This window comes from Lycium ferocissimum, chromosome 2 (assembly GCF_029784015.1).
Source record: "Lycium ferocissimum isolate CSIRO_LF1 chromosome 2, AGI_CSIRO_Lferr_CH_V1, whole genome shotgun sequence".
Classification (NCBI taxonomy): domain Eukaryota; kingdom Viridiplantae; phylum Streptophyta; class Magnoliopsida; order Solanales; family Solanaceae; genus Lycium; species Lycium ferocissimum.
Genome location: NC_081343.1, coordinates 36,858,018 through 36,878,736, shown reverse-complemented (window position 1 = coordinate 36,878,736; position 20,719 = coordinate 36,858,018). Strand labels below are relative to the sequence as shown.

Here is a 20,719-nt window from a genome sequence, read left to right as displayed (position 1 = left end):
AAATGGTGCGCAATACAAGTCGTATTAAAACGGTCAAATAATGCAGTAATGTATTGTCAAATCAAGCCTTTATGTGTCATAGATTCCTGAAATTGTCATGCGTGGTGTGTTGTCAAATCAATACTTACAGTGCGCATTAAAATGGTGCGCAATACAAGTCGTATTAAAACGATCAAATAATGCAGCAATGTATTGCCAAATCAAGCTTTTATGTGTCATAGATTCCTGAAATTGTCATGCGTGGTGTGTTGTCAAATCAATACTTACATTGCGCATTAAAATGGTGCGCAATACAAGTCGTATTAAAATGATCAAATAATGCAGCAATGTATTGTCAAATCAAGCCTTTATGTGTCATAGATTCCTGAAATTGTCATGCGTGGTGTGTTGTCAAATCAATACTTAGTGCGCATTAAAATGGTGCGCAATACAAGTCGTATTAAAATGGTCAAATAATGCGGTAATGTATTGTCAAAATGTGTCATAGATTCTTGAAATTGTGATTTTTTTCACGCACGAAATTATGCGTTGTCACGGTTATATCGTGAAAGGTTAAGTTTTTATGTGAAATAAGTTTTTGCACTTTCAATCATTTTGTGTGTGAAAGAGTGTACTTTTGTTTAATTCTCCCCTTCCCCCTTACACTTTTATTTCATTTGTAATTAATATTGGTTTTTTTTTTTTTAACCTATTAAAATCACGTTTTTTTCCATACGTCGCACGAGTTATTATTAAGATAACTAATTATCATTAAGAAAATAATAACATAAAATGTACACTTTATTTACAACATTCACAATCTCAGGTCCCACAAGTGGGAGCCTTTAGAGTTCGGCTAGGCCTAAGGCTAACCCCACCACCACCACCACCACCATCATCTCCATCCCCCTTCCTCCTCTTAATCTGTACATGCTCTATGGCATGATCATCCTTGCTTCCCTTCCTTCCCTTCTTTCGACCCGGTCCCCGGTTCATAACATGCTTTCTATGGGAAATGACGGTGGGCGGTGGGGCCGGTTCATAACATGGCTCCTCGTCAAACTCATCAGGAGACCCGTCCACAGGCGCAGAGGATGAACCTGAAATAACATATAAATAATTTAATTTAGATTTATTCTAAACTAAACATGAAATAAACAACTAATTAATAATTTTATTTTATTTTATTGTAAAAATCAAACCTGTGTGTCGACGGCCTCCTGAGATGCCTGGTGAGAGGGCTCCTGAGCTGGCTCCTCAACGGTCTCTTGAGTGGGCCCCGGTGCAGGAGATGGGTCCACAGGCGTAGAAGAATGAACCTGAAATAATATATAAACAATTTAGATTAGATTTATTCTAAAATGAACCTGAAATAAATAAATAATTAATAAATTATTTTACTTTATTGTAAAAGTCAAACGTGTGTCGACGGCCTCCGAGATACTGGTGAGAGGGCTCCGAGCGGCCCCCCGGGCGGAGATGCGGATGGTGCCGTATCAAACACGAAGTCCTCGAACATGGAGTCGTCGAAGTAATATATAGATCAACCGCCGCTCACCTTATGGATCACGGCGGTGGATGTGGAAATGAAGGCCAGGGCATATAATCTGAAAAAGGGTCCGGCGTATATAAAGGTAAAAGTCGACGGCGGGAATGAGAAGTCGATGGGATATCGTGTCGCCGGCCGGTAAGAACTCGGCGGGATCTAAAAGTCGAAGCCTCATCACTCTGTCGACGGCCTACCTCGCGATGGCCACCGGCTCCTCGGCGACCGCGACCACCGCCCCGAGGTGGGGATGAACACGCTGGTGTCGAAGTCATGTCACGTCACAAAGTCTCGGCAAGCTCAATCATCCGTCGCAAGGGTGGGGCATAAATACCAAAACCGAAAAATCGAATCACCGATGCTTAATTTTTCGAGTTTTCGGTGTCATGTGCTTGGTCGATTTCGATTTTTTTAAATAGCAAATTCGGTGTTCGGTTTCGGATTTTTGATTTTTCGGTTTAACCGAATATTTAGTATAATATGTTTTTATATCAATTTGTTGTTGTTATTACTAGGACATCTCGACAGTCGCCGAATGAGAACTCGACTACCGATTCCGAGTGACCTCCGGTCGCCGATCATCGCAGCCGCCCTTGCCACCTTCGGCCGCCTACGGCATTGAACGGAAATTTGTACTAAAGACATCTTGATATGTGATCATGAATCATTTGAACGGTGACTATTGCTTAACCAATGCCAAAAAACCGCAATGTTTCGAACCAAATATTCAAAACAATACGCCGAATAAATTTCCACTTAAAAAATTGTAAAATTTGAAAAAAAATCATAAGACGATCGCATACTTTAAGTTTAAGACTAATAAAACTCTCATAGCGCATCGTCCGAACGGTCCGTGCCGCATATGTTTGCAAATATTAACAATTGAATAAATTTGTAAAGTAGTACATAAGACGATGGTTTAAGTTTAAGACTAATAAAACTTACCAGCGCCTCGTACGCTCCTGCGAGAGCTACATATCCCAGGCCATCTGGACGACGCCTAGAGGGGTTGTCCACGATGCGAGTGATCTCGCATGTACCACTCCATGTACACATGGATCGGAGTGTCATGTCCGACCACCGCTAGGCTCGTCATCCTCACATCCCAACTCTGGACCTGCTGCTGCATATGGAGTCGCCATGCATCATCGACGCCCGCACGCTCGTCCCTCACATAGTGGTCATGCTCCCAATCCGTAGCCGCGGGTATATTCTGTACATACCCAAACTGCCGTAACACGCGGTCGGGCGCGTGATACTCAACGATATCCATATGTATCAATGGACACCGCGACATCCACATGTGCTGACCAGCCCTACAAAACGCCGGCAGAACTCATCCAAAATATGATCATACGGCGTCCATATAAAAGCCTGTAAAAAGAATTGAACTAGTTAACAATAAAAGACTAAAATAGTAGCTATGTGGTCTAGCGTGTGGATCCAAAATATGAACATACCGTACGCGCCGTCATGCGGTCTAGCTGATCCCTAAACGGGAGAAGGCTGTGGTGCGTCTCCGCACGTCGGCGTACGCCTCGCGACCATCTCCGCGCGTATGGCATCGGCACAGTAAGATAGTCAGCGGGAGGGTGAGCTGGTATGGGCTGAAAAGGTCTCAACCTAGTCCACACCCATATATGATATAGTCATTTAAAAAATATTTTATCAGTCGTCGTTTTAAAAAAATATATTTTGTGTTTAATTACACACACTTAAATATATTACCTGAAGGAGCGAGCAAAATGCAGGGACCTCTACCCTCGTGCCCATAGAACATCGGCAGAATCCTCGATACATATAGCCCAGCATAGCAGCGCCCCAACTATAACATCCTATCTCGGCGAGATCGTCGATATACCGAAGATACCTCAAGCTCATATGCGAACCCGAAGTGTTCGGGAACAGGATGGCCCCGAATATGATGAGTAGGTATAGACGCGCACGTCGGTCAACATCAGCCTGAGGTGTGTCCTCTCCAATCGGATGTTGCATGTCTGTGAGGCGCAAGTGAGCATAAAGGGTCGACAACAAAAGCCACTGCGGCCGGAAATATGACCATCCGAGCCGCGAAACCAAGTGAGCCTAGTCAACTCATCCAGGTAAGGCGGCAGCACATGAGGCTCCTTAATATACAATGGGCGTCCATCAACCTGTAGCCCATAAATGACCTCCACATCCTGAAGGGTAATGGTAGCCTCACCGGTGCGGAGATGAAATGTGTGCGTCTCCGGTCGCCACCTCTCAATCAATGCCGTCACTAGCGACCTATCGTGCTGTACCCGACCAACTTTGACGCACCGGTAGATACCGCCCCGACGTAGTATATCCAAGACACGAGAATGTGGGGGGCGAGCAGCCAAGATCTCCCATGCTGAGTCCCTTAACCGGGTACGGACCTGAGACTCAGGCTGCAGGTCGGATGTCCATATATGTTGCGACCTATGCTCGGGCTGAAGATATAGTAACTCTCGGTCGAAGGGCCCTGGATCAAGAGGGTGGTGATCCATCTGTTTTACGCATTTTAAATCAATCATTAACAAGTAGTATTAGTTATGTAATCTTTTATCGAAAATTATTAAGGATTGTGGTGATCCATCCGTTTTACGCATTTTAAATCAATCATTAACAAGTAATATTAGTTATGTAATCTTTTATCAAAATTTTATTAAGGATTGTGGTGACCCATCTGTTTTACGTATTTTAAATAAATCATTAACAAGTAATATTAGTTATGTAATCTTTTATCGAAAATTATATTAAGGGTTTTCAATCCTAAGCTACGGGTTATGAATCCTAAACTAAGGGTTTTCAATCCTAAAATATAAAGATTAAAAATTAATAAGTCAAATAATTAACAATTAGTTAGCAATACAATTAGTATAAATAATTAATAAATAAACAATTAACTAACTAATCAAATAATTAACAAGTTATTATCATATATTTAATAAATAAACAATTAAGTAACTAATCAAAAAATTAATAAATTATTATCGTATATTTAACAAATAAACAATTAATTAACTAATGAAACAATTAAGAAATTATTAACAAATAAACAATTGGCTTAACAAAAACTAAATAAATAATTAGCTAGTCTAACAATTGAAATAGCTAGTCTAACAATTAATAAATACTTAAGTCGCTAATCGAACAATTAACAAATACTAAATAAACAAGCAATAAATAATTAACTAATTAACAATAGATAAACAAATTTAAAAAAAAAAAAAAAAAGGGGGCAAAAGTGGTGGGTTTTGCCCAAAAACGCACAAAAAAAAAAGCGCAATCCACCACAGATCCCTCCCACCATACCTAAGGTAATAATATATTTAGCAATGTAATAAAAAATTCGTAGTAAAATACCTAGAATGAAGGTGTTTTTGAGTTTTCAAAATGAGCTCCGCGCCGCTCTATTCCAAAATCTAACCTTAGAAACTTGTTCCTACACTTCAATATACCAAGAATATTGAGTTTTGGATTGAAAAACAACACGAAAATAGCGTTTTGGGGGGTTGGGGACCACTGAAAACGAGCGTTAATGGCGGGTTGGTGGGGAAGTGAAATTTTTTTTTTTTTTTGGGGGGAAGGAGGGGCGACTTTTTGTTGCCTTTTTCGAATTTCGTGCGTGAAAGGCCCAACTTGCATTTTTGTAGTTTAGTCCTTTCACGCACTAAATTAGTACGTGGAACCTAGTATTGTTTTTTTTTATGCTACAAAAGTCGCGGACTCCTAGTTTCGACGTATTCAGAGTTGACCGTGACACTCATAGTATGTGTGCTCACACGATTTGATACTTCAGTGGATTTATTTAGAGAAAAGGACAAAAATGGTCCCTTAACTATGATAGTAGGTTCAAAATAGTCCCTTAACTACGCACTTAACGGTTTTGGTCCTTTAAGTTTGCCACAAGTTAACAAAAATGGTCCCTTAACTATGAGGGTTGGTTAAAAATAGTCCCTTAAGTATGCACTTAAGAGTTTTGGTCCTTTAAGTTCGCCAAAACTTAACAGTTTTAGTCTCGACAAAATATTCATCGAACTATGTTTGTTAGATTTGACGAGAACTATGAAAAAAGGAAAAAATTAGCGAGAACTCTATAGATTGGTCAAATATATATATATATATATATATATATATATATATATATATATATATATATATATATATATAAATATATATATATATGATATATGTTAGAAAATAATGTCTCGGAACACAAATATATATATATATATATATATATAAATATCGAGGGATATATATATATATATATATATAAAATATACTAGATATATATTATTTTACCGAAAACTCGAGAAAATAAATACTTCCAAAGGTAGTGATTCTTTTTTGAAAAAAAAAATAGTTTCCGCACATTTTTCCTCAAAAATAATCGATGGACTTATCGTTGGTTTTTGTAAAAAGGAATAAAAATTAAAAATAGTGTCCCTCGATTTTATCCACTTCCTTAACGTCCATCATTTTTTCGCTTGTTTTTTATAGTGACAACTTTTTAGTTAACTCGCTATTTCTAAATTATTTCTAAAGTCTAGTGTATTTTATTTAGCCTTTGGATTCCCTCGTTTTTCTTTCATTTGTTTCGGAGTCCGTCGGTCTTTATGTTTCGAGACACTTATTTTGACATTTCAAGTCCGTTTTTTTTTTTCTCGATTTTTTTCCTATAAAAGTACAAACATCCGTCGATTTTGTCCCGATTGGCATTTGACCATTTCTTTAATTTTGTGTACCTTTAAAAAGTGAGTACAAACACTCTCTAATTTTTTCATTTTTATAAAACATAGTTCTATAATTTTCCCAAATATTAAGAGAAAAGGACATAAATGGTTCCTTAACTATGACAGTAGGTTCAAAATAGTCCCTTAACTATGCACTTAATAGTTTTGCTCCTTTAAGTTTGCCACAAGTTAACAAAAATGGTCCCTTAACTATGAGGGTTGGTTAAAAATAGTCCCTTAAGTATGCACTTAAGAGTTTTGGTCCTTTAAGTTCGCCAAAACTTAACAGTTTTAGTCTCGACAAAATATTCATCGAACTATGTTTGTTAGATTTGACGAGAACTATGAAAAAAAGGAAAAAATTAGCGAGAACTCTAGATTACTAAAGAAAAGGCCAAATACCTTGTGACAAAACCGACGGACGCTAGTCTGTTATAAGGAAAAACCAACAAACTTGATAATGTCAGAAGATAATGTCTCGAAACACAAAGACCGATGGACTTTGTCGATTAAAATCGAGGGATTCTATTCGCTAAGTAAAATATACTAGACTCGTTTTTAGAAAACTCGAGAAAAAAATAAATACTACTAAAAAAAAGTGATTCGATTTTTTTAAAAAAAAATAGTTTCCGCACATTTTTCCTCAAAAATAAATTTTTCCGTTGGTTTTTGTAAAAAACAAAAATTAAAAAATAGTGTCCCTCGATTTTATCCAAAAATGTCCGTCCATCATTTTTTCGCTTGTTTTTTATAGTGACAACTATTTTTAGTTTATACGCTATTTCTAAATTATTTCTAAAGTCTAGTGTATTTTATTTAGCCTTTGGATTCCCTCGGTTTTAATTGATAGAGTCCGTCGGTCTTTATGTTTCGAGACACTATTTTCTGACATTATCAAGTCTGTAGGTTTTTTCTCGATTTTTTCCTATAACCGACTGACATCCGTCGATTTTGTCCCGAGGCATTTGACCATTTCTTTAATAATGTGTACCTCTAGATGTGAGTTCTCGCTAATTTTTTCCTTTTATTTATAGTTCTCGTCAAATCTAACAAACAGAGTTCGGTAAATAATTTGTCAGTTCGGTAAATATTTTGTCGGACACTAAAAGTGTTAACTTTGGCGAACTTAAAGGACCAATACCGTTAAGTGCATACTGAAGGGAATATTTTTAACCAACTCTCATAGTTAAGGTTCCATTTCTGTTAACTTATGGCAAACTTAAAGGACCGAAACCGTTAAGTGCATATGACTATTAACCTACTCTCATGCTTCATTGGGGACCTTTATATCCTTTTCTCGATTTATTGATATGATATGATATGATATTGTGTGACTGTTCATGCTTTATCATTCATTAGCTTTCAAAAGTCATACTCCCTCCGTCCCAAATTATTTGACACTTTTCGTTTTTTGAAAGTCAAATGAGTTGGTCTTTGACCGTAATTTTTTCATATGTTTTTTAAATATTTAAATCATTAATTATGGTGACTTATAGTACTTTTTATATAGTTTTTATATGTAAATTTTATTTCAAAAAATTTAAGAATTTTTTGTTCAAATACACAATTAAAATTAAAAAAATTAACTCTAAAAAAAAGAAAAGTTTCAAACAACTTGGGACAGACGGAGTACTGTATTTGCCAACAATTTTAAAGTCAAACACAGAACCATCACATCTGGATCATTTCAGGCATATAGCTTATTCAATTACTGTTGCTAAGAACTGTTGTCTCCAGTTACAAGTAGTGGATGATTACTCATAAGTCTTAAAATTTCCTTAGCAATCTCTCGTCCCCTCAAATCAAAGACTATAATGATGTTTTAGCTTTTTCTAATTTTCCACATCTAAACTAAGACGCGACCATTGTAAGCCTCAGAGCTATAACCATTCAACACTTCCATTCCACAACTAGACAACCAAGGAAACTTCCAATTATTGTTCGTAATGCAATATTTTCAAAATTTAACCATTCTAGTAACTCGTCAAGACCTCCAGCTAGCTAGCTAACCTTTTCAGTCAAACCACCACCTATAATTCTATCCCTTTTCACAAGATTGGGACCAGAAAGATAAATTGGAAGACGGGGTAAAATTAAAGTTTAGGCCAAAGTCATAAGCGGCCTCCTAAATTTGTCCACATATTTCTTGTGGCCACATAAATAAAAGTTTGTTCCAATTTGACATCTAAACTAATCTAAATTTAAATTACTTAGACACTTTTTGCAGACATGGCTAAGTGGGTGTGTTCCACTCTCCTTAAGCGCGTCCAGGAACTAAAAAATGCTTAATTCATTTCCTTTTTTCCTTTTTTTCCTTTCTCTAATTTCTCTTTTTTCATTTTTTTTTAAATTTCCTCTTGGTAGCAACTCCTCAACGCCACCACTGTTTCACCATCCTCCTCCGTCTCTTGGGTTCGGTTCGTCTTTGTTGAACTGGATTTGTTTGATTTTAAATGATATTGCTTGCTCTGTATAAAACATGGTCGTATGCGTAACTCTGGTGATTTACCGTCGAAGCAACGTCATTGAGCCTTGTTTCCCCTTCTCCGACCTACGTCTCTCTTATATATTGTTACTAGATCTGTCCCTATTTTTGAGCCGTTTTTTATGTTTAAGATTGTTTTTGCACTTTGTTTGGCCGGAGCTATTCGTTTTCCGGCGAAACTCCATGGATTCCGAACTAAAGCCTGTTTGGATGGGCTTAAAAAAAGCAGCTTATAAGCTGAAAACGACTTTTATGTAACGCGTTTTTAGATAAGCTAAGCCCAAACAAACCCAATTAATATTTTCGAAACTTATTTTAAGACAAACGCTTTAGTTCGATCACCCAAACACTCAAAAAAAGTTCGAAAAAATTTTTTTACCATAAAAGCAACTTATAAAGCCCAATCCAAACGGGCTCCTAATGTGCTGTATTTTGGTTCTGCTTTTGACGCCCTTTTTTGGTTCTCATCCGTGAGTGGACTATACACACTTACATTTTTCATTGATTGTTAAAAAATTATCTAAGTGGTTCAAATTCGAAATGGTTTAGGTCTCAATTGGAATAAGCTTAGATTTAAGTGGCCATGAAGCACCTGTGGACAAGTTTGGGGGCTGTCGCTAGTATAACTTTTTTAATAAAGGAAGTATTTTCTACCCGAAAATATAGGGAAAATATTTTACTTTTATTTTTATATTATGCACGAAAAAAGAATTATATGGACAAAACTCAGCGCCCAAATGTAAAAAGTTTCTGGCATACCTAAAGATTATTAAGGGTTAATCATTTGTTTTCCGATTAAATATTTGATTTAGATACGAGTATCTTAAGTTGGAATTTCCTCCGTAGTTGGTGGGTAGATGGATTGGTTTTTTCTTAAACTTTAAATGCAGAAAGGACGTGATAATAGTTTGTATGACTTAGATTCCATTTATAATTTTCCATCAAATTTAATTACTACTTCTGTTCTAATTTATGTGATATTTTTCTTTTTTAGTTTATCCTAAAACGAATGATACATTTTCATATTTGATAATAATTTAACTTTAAACTTTACATGTCACGCTTAACGAGATGATCTATAATCGCATAAATATCTTTGGCTTATTTTAGATTATAAAATTGAAAAATCTTCCTTTATTTCTTAAATTTCATGTTCAGTCAAGCTATATCATATAAATTGAGACGGAGAAAGTACTCAGCAGTTGTGGATAACTTTTTACTTATAATGAGAAAGATGGTCAACCGCATAAGAACAAATTAAGAAATTAGTTGCGATCTGAACATCACACATTAGCTTGAGTCACTAAAGTGTTAAGCAATGCTATTACAAGTTTGATTCTTAGCAACGTGTCACGCGTAATGTGGCCCTTTGCTTCCCAAGCATTATATTGTCTATACATTCTTTGAATTTTCTTGCGGAGGGCACGATAAATGAAAACAAAAATTCTATCAATGAATTACTTCTCAATTTTCAATTAAAACTCGGTTTGATTTTATTGCTTCCATAATTTCTGCATTAAATATTACTTTTATTTGCTTCCAAAGCATAATAAAAAATCTATACATTTTTTTTAGAGGAGGGCCGGATATATAATAGAAAGCAAAAAGTCCTTTTACTAGTGATTTACCACTCATTTTTCAAACAAAACTCGCTCAATAATATTGCTGTAGTCATCTCTGCATTAATTACTACCACTAGTTTGTAATCAAAGATTATCTAAACGTGTTCAAATAGCATTTGAATACTTGTTAGGTTTGGTAGAATTGTCCATCTAGCTGGCCAAAGTTCTTTCGGTATTCAACCTAGCTTTGGTTAGACCATTGTCATTATAAAATATATGCTATAGTATTTTAACAATTTGCCTTGGGTTTAACAAATTGTTTTTGCTTTATTAAACTTTATAAGATATATATAATTTCTTGTATTAGCTAGAAAACACGTCGGTTAGGTTATTTTCAGACAAATTGTTACTGGATCAGAGCTAATCACTCATTTGATGACATATTGCCGACACAAATGATAAACTACCAAAACCACATCATAATTAACAAAATGAATTAATTGAATAATATAACCTCTTATTTTAATATTTTCCTATTGTCAAGTCTATTGTGTTCAAGAAAGGGCACGTTGACTCATGGTAAACCTTTTGTTTTCATTTCTTTCCGAAAGCATGGATGAGTAATCTTTTTCTTTTTATTTTTCTTCTTAATGTGCATTGAGAAATAAGTACTCTATGAATTGCAGGGGAGATTCATTAGTCATATTATTCTCACCAAAAATATAGTTATTTTTGACAAAATATTAGAACTTATAAAATAAACAATATTTAAAGAGAGTAATCTTTTTCTTCTTGTTTTTCCTCTCAATTAATGTACATAGTTATATAACTCTATCAATTGCAGCAGACATTCGTTAGTCATAATCTCAAGAAAAAGTTTTTTTTTTTTTTTCTGTAAATGTATAGAACTTATAAATTAACAATATTTGGTGAATATAGAGAAAATAAAAGACACCAAACATGTACGTCTGAATGAAAAAGTTCTCAAACGATTAAATTTGTATAAAATTGTGAATATGTTATTATTACAAAATAGAAACATTGTATTGACAAAATACACAAGCAAAGACTATTTGATTGGACACATGGTAAGGCTAGAGAGCATTACTGTCAAATGTTGAGTCACTCAACACCAGTCAGACCGAACACTTGTTAGATCATTGTATAATCAGTTTCCGGACCCGCCTTACTTGCACCGGACAGCAAGAGCCTGGAAGATCTATCCGGGGAGGTTTAGAGTGTTTGGACAGGAGATCCATCAAACAACATCGCCCAGATTTCGAGATAGATGAAATTCCATTTAATGCTCACGATCTTAGCCATGACGGCTGAAACAGACGAGAATCACGGAAGTAGTTACCACCAGCTTATCTTATAAATTTCCCCACTTCCTCACTATCATATCAATCTAGATTCACCTAATTACACACGACTTTGTATTCATTTTCTGTCAACCTTATTGTTCATCACTGTTCTTCAAAAAATTTTATTGTCATCTGAATCAGGAGAATCAATAAGAATTCCTCAATTTCGTACTTTTCAATTATATCACTTTGATTATCTGATTTGTTATTCTTATTACGTTATTTTTTGTTATATTTATATCGTGAAAAGATTAACATAATTTGAGTTAGTTACGTTTTTTGTGACCTCTTTATTATTAATTTTACTGGTTGACCCTATTAAACGAGTTTTAAGGTAAGCAAATTTGAGAAGGTCATCCTCTCGACTTAATCCTACTATATAGGGCCTAAGAATTTTAGAATTTCAATGAGATGCGGAACCACTTTTTTTTTTGGGAAAACTACGTATATATACATGTTAAGGAGAAATATTTACGAAACGTAACGATAGTTTTCCTTATTTACAAAACATAACGATATATTACAAAACATGACGGATTTTCATATATTTTTCGTTTTTTTATTTTTTTTTCAGAAAATATATATATTTTTTATAAAAAAATATTTTTTTTAAAAAAAATATTTTATTTTTTAAAAAAATATTTTTTATATATATTTTTTTAAATATTAATTTATTTTTTTTTGCTCAATGGCTTAAAAAATTACCTCATATTTACGTGTATGAAAGTTGTATGAAATGTGTATGTGTGAGCAAAATTTTTAATATAATTTTCATATACAAAATTTTGAGCGAAAACTTTAAGCCTTGAATATTGTATGAAAATTGTTAAAATGTTGTTGTAGTTGTATTAATTTTCCCGTAAACCTAATATGAAATTTATATACAAACAATGTGAATGAAATTCTAAGTCTTGAGGAAGATATACACATTTCATACCATTCTCATGCATAAAATTTTAAGCATAATGTTTAAGCCTTGATCAAGATATACACATTTCATACACAAAAATTTGAGCGATTATTTTAAGTCTTGAATGTTGTATCAAAGTTATATACAATATTGTTGTAGTTGTATTAATTTTACAGAAATCTAACATGAACTTTATACATGAAAATGTGAGCGAAATTTTAAGACATGAGCAAGATACAAATTTCATATTGTTTTCATACACACAATTTTGAGCGGATTTTTTAAGCCTTGAACGAGATATACACATTTCATACATTTTTCATACACTAAATTTTGAGCAAACTTTTTAAGTCTTGAGCGAGATATACACATTTCATACAACTTTCATACATAAGTTTTTGAGCAAAAAAAAAAATATTAATTTTTAAAAAAAATAAAAATAAATTTAAAAAAATTATTTTTTAAAAAAAAATAAAAAAATATTTTTAAAAAAAAATGATTTTTAAAAAATAAAAAATAATTTAAAAATAATTTTTTTTTTAAATATAAAGCATGTTTTGTATAGGATTTGTAATGTTATGTTTTGTAAATATAAAACTATCGTCACGTTTCGTAAATATTTCTCCTTAAGATGTATATATATGTCAAAGACCGGCAGCCAGCCACCCCAGGTGGTTGGTCTGCCATTGACCAACACCACAAACGACACTACACCTACACTTAATTTTCTATCTGCTTTACAACCACCCCCAGAAGTGGAAGCTTTAAACCTTAAACCTATAACATATCTACATGGGGAACCAACGTTTGCATGGACAAAGAAGGAATTTGAGGAATTGTCGCGACGTCAAAACCTAAAATATCTTTGTTATTGCAAAATTCTCTCATGGCAGACCAGATTTACATGAAATAAGGAAGTTTCTACCTATTCAATTGGGGATTAAAGGGCGGTGTGATATTGGTTTTTTGGAGGAGAGACATCTTTTATTGAGACTCTCACGACTTGAAGATTATGCAGCCCTAACATCTGGTGCATTTGAATTGCATTATAGGGGAAGGATATACCCTGTACGATTTCTAATATGGGATCCATGGTTTAACCCAGAGGAGGAAACCACGATAGCAATTGCATGGATCTCATTCCCTGGACTACCCACAAATCTATTTGATAGAGAATCAATGTTTACTCTGGCACAAGCAGTAGGCACACCATTGGTACTTGATAAAGCTACTACTAATCAGACGAGACCAAGTTGTGCACGTGTGAAAGTGGAAGTAAATTTACTGAAGGAATTGCCAAAGAGGATTCATATCAGTTGTGTTGATGAGGAGACTGGGGAAGTACAAGCAAAATGGCAAAGAATCCAATATGATTATTTGCCAAAATATTGTACACATTGTAAACTGCAAGGGCATGATATACAAAGTTGTTGGGTGGTGCATCCTGAATATAGGCCCAAGAAGGAGGAACCAAAGCCGGAGCAGCATGATGAACCTGAAAAATCCAAGAGGAAACAAGTTAATGAGGATACTAAAGATCAAGCAGCTACCAAACCGAATGGGAAACATTTTGAGAATAATGGTTCTCAACCTGCTAAACCAGTGGCAGCAAGATGGAATGGAACAAACAATTATTATGGGAGGAATCATGGGTATAACAATAAAATGGAATGGAATGCAGTGACACATAAAAAGAACAAAAAGCAAGGTATGGAAGAGGGGAAAAAAGGAAAGGAAACAAGAGATAACAAAGAGGAAAATACACACCAAAAGACAGTAGAGAAGGAGCTGAACAAGGGAAATTCTTTTGAGGCACTATCAAAGGTAGATGAAGAAACTTCACTAGAAATATGCAAAGAACAAGGAAATCAACAAGTACAGTCATCAAAACCTTTGGTGGAATCATCTGTTGATAAGACAAAGGAAGAGGGTAGCAAAGCCCCAATTGTAGTGGAGAGCAACTCATCTGATGAATCTGGGGACAAGGAAAAAAAGGAGAAAGGCAGCATATTACAAGAAGCAGTCAATAGCAAACATGAGCAGACACAACAAAGAATCAAAACACAAGCAGAGTTACCAAAATCTGATGAGAACAAGGAAAAGATCACAACCAGCAATCAAAATACAACTGAAGAAGATCATGTAAACAAAGGAATGGAAAGCAAAGCAATAGAGGAGGAGGGAACTAAAGCAGCAGATGTGGAGAAGGGACAGGGGCAGACTAAAATAATGCAAGATGTGGATTTAAATGAAGTGCCTGATAAACCACCTGATACAAGCATAAGTGAAAGTGTTAAAGAGGCTGGAACGTTGATTCAACAACCTGATGATACTCTTTCATCGTCAGAAGTGGATAAAAGGATCAATAGAGGTCAACAGGGGGAGAATAGGTGTCAAGAAGAACAAATTGGAGAAGCTATGGGGGAAAACTGGATTGCTTATGTGGAGAATGACAAGAGTAAGTCTAGTACTATAGTGGAGGACAGTCAAATGAAAAATGCATAGTTGACTAAAAAAAAATTTAAGCATGGAGGCCAGCAACAACCACAGGTTACTACTAATGAAATTGAAATTGGTGATGATGATGAACTGGATGAAGAGAACATAGCGCAAAGCATACAAAAAGCTATGACCAAAGGAGACATATCACCAAAGCAAGTTGCAAACACCAACAAGCAGAACACAAAAAAAACAACCAGAGGTAAAAGTGTGCCTCCAGTAGGTGTTGGAGGTATACAAACAAGGAAAACAGCTTCCAAATCCAAAGTTTCTCAATGAATAGTGCATTAATATGGAACATTAGATCTGTTAACACTCAGCAAGCTTTTGAAAGAGTGGTGATGTTAAACAGACAGAAAAAGTTCAAGTTTATTGCTTTGATGGAACCATTTCAGCATCAAAGACACATTGAGATGTATAAATTATGGGTGGGAATGTCAACTGCGTGGCATAATAGTAATGGCAAAATTTGGGTATTTGTAGATGATGAGTATCAGGTGGAGACCCAAAAGGATACAGAACAATTGCTATCTTTGAAATTGACAAAATTGATTGGAGGCCAAGAAATGGTCATTTCTATTGTATATGCCAGCACAGATAGGGCAACTAGAGTAACATTATGGAATGATCTTCTTCATATTTCTAACACTGTTAATGCACCATGGCTTGTGGGTGGTGATTTTAATGTTATAATGGATGAAATAGAGAAATTTGGAGGTTTAGAAGTTGCCTTTTGTGGAAGTGGAAGATTTAATCGGTGTATTAATATACGTACCTACCGATTGGGATTCAAAGGAAGCATGTACACCTGGTGGAATGGAAGATCAGATGAACAATGCATTTTCAAGAGGCTAGACAGATGTTTAGCTAATCAGGGGCTGCAAGATTTATACCCGAATATTGAAGTGGAGCATCTTATTAAACAGGGGTCAGATCATTCACCTTTGTTGATTAATTGTAAAGAGGACAACAGGATAATCAAAAAGTCATTCAGATTTCCTAATTTCTGGATTGAGCATCCTACTTTTATGGATATGGTGAAGGATAATTGGTCAGGATTTCATGGGTCAGATCCTTTTTACATCTTTCATAGTAAATTGAAGAAGTTGAGTAAAATCTTATCCAAATGGAGTAGAGATACTTATGGTGACATATTCAGACAGATTGATACACTAGAAGAAGTGGTTAAAATTCATGAACAGGAATTTGAAGAGAATCCTTCTGGTGCCAATAGAGAGAGGTTACAAAAGGTGCAAGCAGAACTGATAAAATTTTATGCAGTTGAGGAGCAGTTTTGGAAACAGAAATCAGGAATGCAATGGTTCATGGATGGGGATAGAAATACAAAGTTTTTTCATGCTCATGTGCAAGGCAAAAGAAAGAAGCTACAAATTAACAGACTTCAGAATCAGAATAGAGTGTGGCTAGAAAGAGAAGAGGATATTGCGGTGGAAGCTGTTAATTATTTCAGCATCAGTTTACTGCAGAAGAAGAGGCTACTGATTTTGAGATGCTGGATAACATTCCAAATCTGATATCAGCAGATCAAAATAGTGAGCTTAACTAATGTAGTGTTATTGCCTAAAAAGAAGGAGGTGCTTACTTGTTCTGATTTGAGGCCTATAAGCTTGAGTAATTTCATCAGCAAAGTATTCTCCAGAATTATTCATGAGAGATTGGTGAAGTTGTTACCAAATATTATTTCACCTCAGCAGACTGGTTTTGTCAAAGGAAGGAGCATTGTGGAGAATATATTACTTGTTCAGGAGATTGTGCATGATATCAGAAGTAGGGGTAAACCTGCCAATACAGTTATTAAACTGGATATGGCAAAGGCTTATGACAGGGTATCTTGGCTTTTCCTAACCAAAGTGCTTAGACAAATGGGTTTTGGGGAGAGTCTAATTGACATGGTATACAGAATCATCTCTAATAACTGGTATTCAATCTTGATAAACGGACAGGCACAGGGTTTCTTTAAATCTTCTAGAGGTGTAAAGCAAGGGGATCCTCTATCACCTACCTTATTCATTTTAGCTGCTGAATGCATGACAAGGGCACTGAATAAACTACATTATAAAGAAGGATATGTGGGATATGGGATGCCTAAGTGGAGTCCATATATCAATCATTTAGCATATGCAGATGACACTATCATCTTTACATCTGCACAACCTGATACTTTGCAGAAGATCATGGAAACTTTGACAGATTATGAGAGGATTAGTGGCCAAAAAATCAATAAAGATAAGAGTGCCGTGTACTTACATCACTCTGTTTCTCAGACAGTGGCCAATGATGTGGTTGAGAAGACAAGTATTCCTAGAAAAGAGTTCCCTTTTACCTATCTAGGAGTACCAATATACTATAGAAGAAGAAGGATTTGTCACTTTAAGGAGATCATTGACAAGATACAGAAGAGGCTAAGCTTATGGACTGGTAAGCTTTTGTCTATAGGGGGAAGGACTATTCTTATTAAGCATGTCCTTCAGAGCATGCCCATCCATCTACTTTCAGCTTGCGATCCACCCTCAGGAGTGTTTGCTCAGATTCACAGATTATTGGCTAAGTTTTTCTGGAGTAATTCAGTGGGGAACTCTAGTAAACATTGGACAACGTGGACTACACTTTGTTATCCTATAGAAGAGGGAGGAATGGGCTTTAGATGCATGCAAGATATGTCCAGAGCTTTGTTTGCCAAGCTATGGTGGAACTTTAGGACAAAGCAATCATTGTGGAGGACCTACATGAGAAATAAATATTTAAAGAGAGTCAATGTTATTTTAGCTCAGTGGAAAGGGGGTACTTATGTGTGGAAGAAGATGCTACAGTGTAGAGATGATATCGATCAAGAAATTTGGTGGCAACTTAAGCAAGGAAATTCTTATTTTTGGCTAGACAACTGGACTGGATTAGGAGCATTATTTCATAGAGTGCCACCAAATTTTCAATGTGATTTTACAGTAGTACTGGTGAAGGATGTTCAGGATGAAGGAAGATGGAAAGAAGAGAAACTTGGAGAGATTCTACCTGCAGAGTTAGCTAATCAAATAATTCAACAGGTGAAACCACCTTCTGGAGGTGAGAAGCTGGACAAAGCTTACTGGAAAAGGGATTCTAGAGGAACTTTCTCTGTAAGTTCTGCTTATCAACTATTGAGACAGAAGAAAGACTCTAGAAAGATCTATGAATACATGTGGCTGAGTAAATTACCTGTAAAGATGAGTTTCTTTGTTTGGAGACTGTGGCAAGCCAAATTGCCTCTAGATGACACTTTAAAAAAGTGGGGATTCCAGTTTGCATCCAGATGTAGTTGTTGTCAGACACCTCAGGAGGAAACAATTGCACATGTGTTCTTAAGATCAGAAGTGGCACAACAGATTTGGAAGCATTTTAGTGGACCAGCATGTATTACGATTGAAGGATTACAGTTGTCTCAAGTTATTACAGCTTGGTGGGAAGCATCTGTAAACCATCACATTAAGATTATCTTTCAAGCTGTGCCAATTGTTATTGTTTGGGAACTTTGGAAGAGGAGAAATACTTTACTGCATGGTGGAAAGCTGTCTGTGAATAGCTTAAGGTATAAGATTATGCATTCCATTATACTATTTATGAAGGCAAGAAGGAAGAATTTCAAGTATGCTCCTTATTATTGGGTTGATTTATTGAAAGCATTACATACTTATACTCCCAAGCTGAAGATTACTCAGGTGTGTTGGAGACCTCCGGATATAGGTTGGATGAAATGCAATACTGATGGGGCATCAAGAGGTAACCCTGGCAGAAGCTCATGGAGCTTTTGTCTGAGAAATGCTAATGGAGATCTGGTATTTGCTCAGTCTAAGGAAATGAAAGCAGGCAATTTTTCTAATACCGAGGAAGCGTGCTAAGCCATTCCACAGACAGACACGGAGATAATGGAGATAAACCGATGGTTGTGAAACCGACTCCATGTTGATGAAAATGTAATGGAGAAGAAGTGGCAATCCTTGCGCATCATTAACATAGTGGAGGAAATTTGGAGGATTATGAGTGAAAGAACTATTTTGGTTTCTCATGTGTACAGAGAGGGGAATAAACTTGCTGATTTTCTAGCAAATTTAGCTCTAGACAGGGGAGATTACACTGCTAATAGCTTTCAGGATCTGGTACTATGGGGAAGGAAGCTTATTAACAGTGACAAGAGCAATATACCATATCTTAGAATCAGGAACTGTAAAGGATGATGTGGTTAATGGTAGAAAAAGTAGAGCAGGATGGGAGAATAAGGAAGAGGAATACCAAACATCAGCACTCTCAAATTCTTTGGAAGGAGAGAATGAAGATGTTATTTTACTCTAACTTGTTTGTTTCATGTGCAGGATTACTACTCATATTTTCAGTACTGTGGAACCAAGCTACACTCGCAGCAAACCATACACAACGGGACAACAACACAAATTTCACTACAGAGAAGAAAAATCAAGCACCACAGGAAAGGGGCAACTCTTACACAAAGTCAAGCACCAATACAACAAGCCAATTAGCAGGGAATATGTGCAACTTGAGCATACACAGACGCAGATCACAAATACAGAGGCAAGCAGTTGAGATGCAAGTACGAAAGGAACAAAACATCCAGGGCAAAATGGGAATAAAAAAAAAATTCAATCAGGAGAATCGATCAATTCATGGAAATACACAAAAACATCAATAAGGAACCAAACCAACTACAAGATCGGAGCAACAACAAGATGAATCTGCTCCGACACATCACAGAACACAACGAAAATGGAAGCACAAAAGCTGGAATTCAAAGATGAGGAAAAGCAACAAACCCGGGTCATGTGCAACACAAGGATGGAATCAATCAAGAGGACAAAGATGGAAGCTCCACCGGCGACGACATTGACATCTCCGACGAAGGGCCGATCTGACCATTGATATACCTGGCCTACACTTTCTAATTCGTGCAAGCTCATTTTTTTACATTTTGTTTTGTCTCTGTTGCTTTGTTTCAGACTATCTCTGTTTTGTTGTTTATTAAATTAATAAAATAAGCCCTAGGTGATAAAAAGCCTAGTGGCCTTTAATTTAAAAAAAAAAAAATGTCAAAGACCCTTTTTTTTTTCCCTTCACATTATGGACTTAGTTTGCTATTTTTTACCACTTCTTTCACATATGGGTGAAAAGGAGTCTTGTCAAGAGAGGAGGCAGCAAGATTTTTGCCGTCTTTGTTAGGGCTCTTATGATTGATGTTCAATTAATTTAATAAGCACAGTTGACTCTCCCCATGCTATTCGCACGTCTGTTCGAGCTGAATTTCTTGTCTCAAATCCAAATAACACATGTTAAGTCTTTCTCATTCTGTCAATCATTTTATTTTGCCTGTTTATTTCTTATTGGTAGTTTGGCACTTGGCAATTTTCAATCGTTTATTGAATTTCACCAAAAAAAAAAAAAAAAAACGATTGCTTTATTTATAAATGGAGTGAGAAAAATGTGAGACCTAACTGAGTTTGCAGTAGGAAGCAGGAGCCAAACAGATATACACATAGTTTTGTTTACCCTAAAATTAGATAATAAGTTGAATTTGTAAATGAGGTATAGGATATGTGGATACTTTAATCTTATTTTGATTAATGAAAAG

General features: G+C 35.7%; 1 protein-coding gene and 1 long non-coding RNA gene across 2 annotated transcripts; both read right to left on the bottom strand.

Annotated features, from left to right (window-relative positions):
- Positions 1-2,562: 2,562 nt before the first annotated feature.
- On the bottom strand, positions 2,563-5,075 carry LOC132048010 (uncharacterized). The gene is made up of 3 exons (XR_009412875.1): positions 4,895-5,075; positions 2,986-4,035; positions 2,563-2,899 (listed from the first exon to the last, which is right to left on the bottom strand). It is a non-coding gene; the product is annotated as an uncharacterized LOC132048010 (long non-coding RNA).
- Positions 5,076-13,855: 8,780 nt separating this feature from the next.
- Positions 13,856-20,162, bottom strand: LOC132048009 (uncharacterized). Its single transcript, XM_059438958.1, has 3 exons — positions 19,908-20,162; positions 14,480-14,563; positions 13,856-14,083 (listed from the first exon to the last, which is right to left on the bottom strand). The coding sequence occupies exons 1-3, from the start codon at positions 20,049-20,051 to the stop codon at positions 13,901-13,903; spliced, it is 411 nt and encodes a 136-aa protein (XP_059294941.1). The 5' UTR covers positions 20,052-20,162; the 3' UTR covers positions 13,856-13,900.
- Between the last annotated feature and the right edge of the window lie 557 nt (positions 20,163-20,719).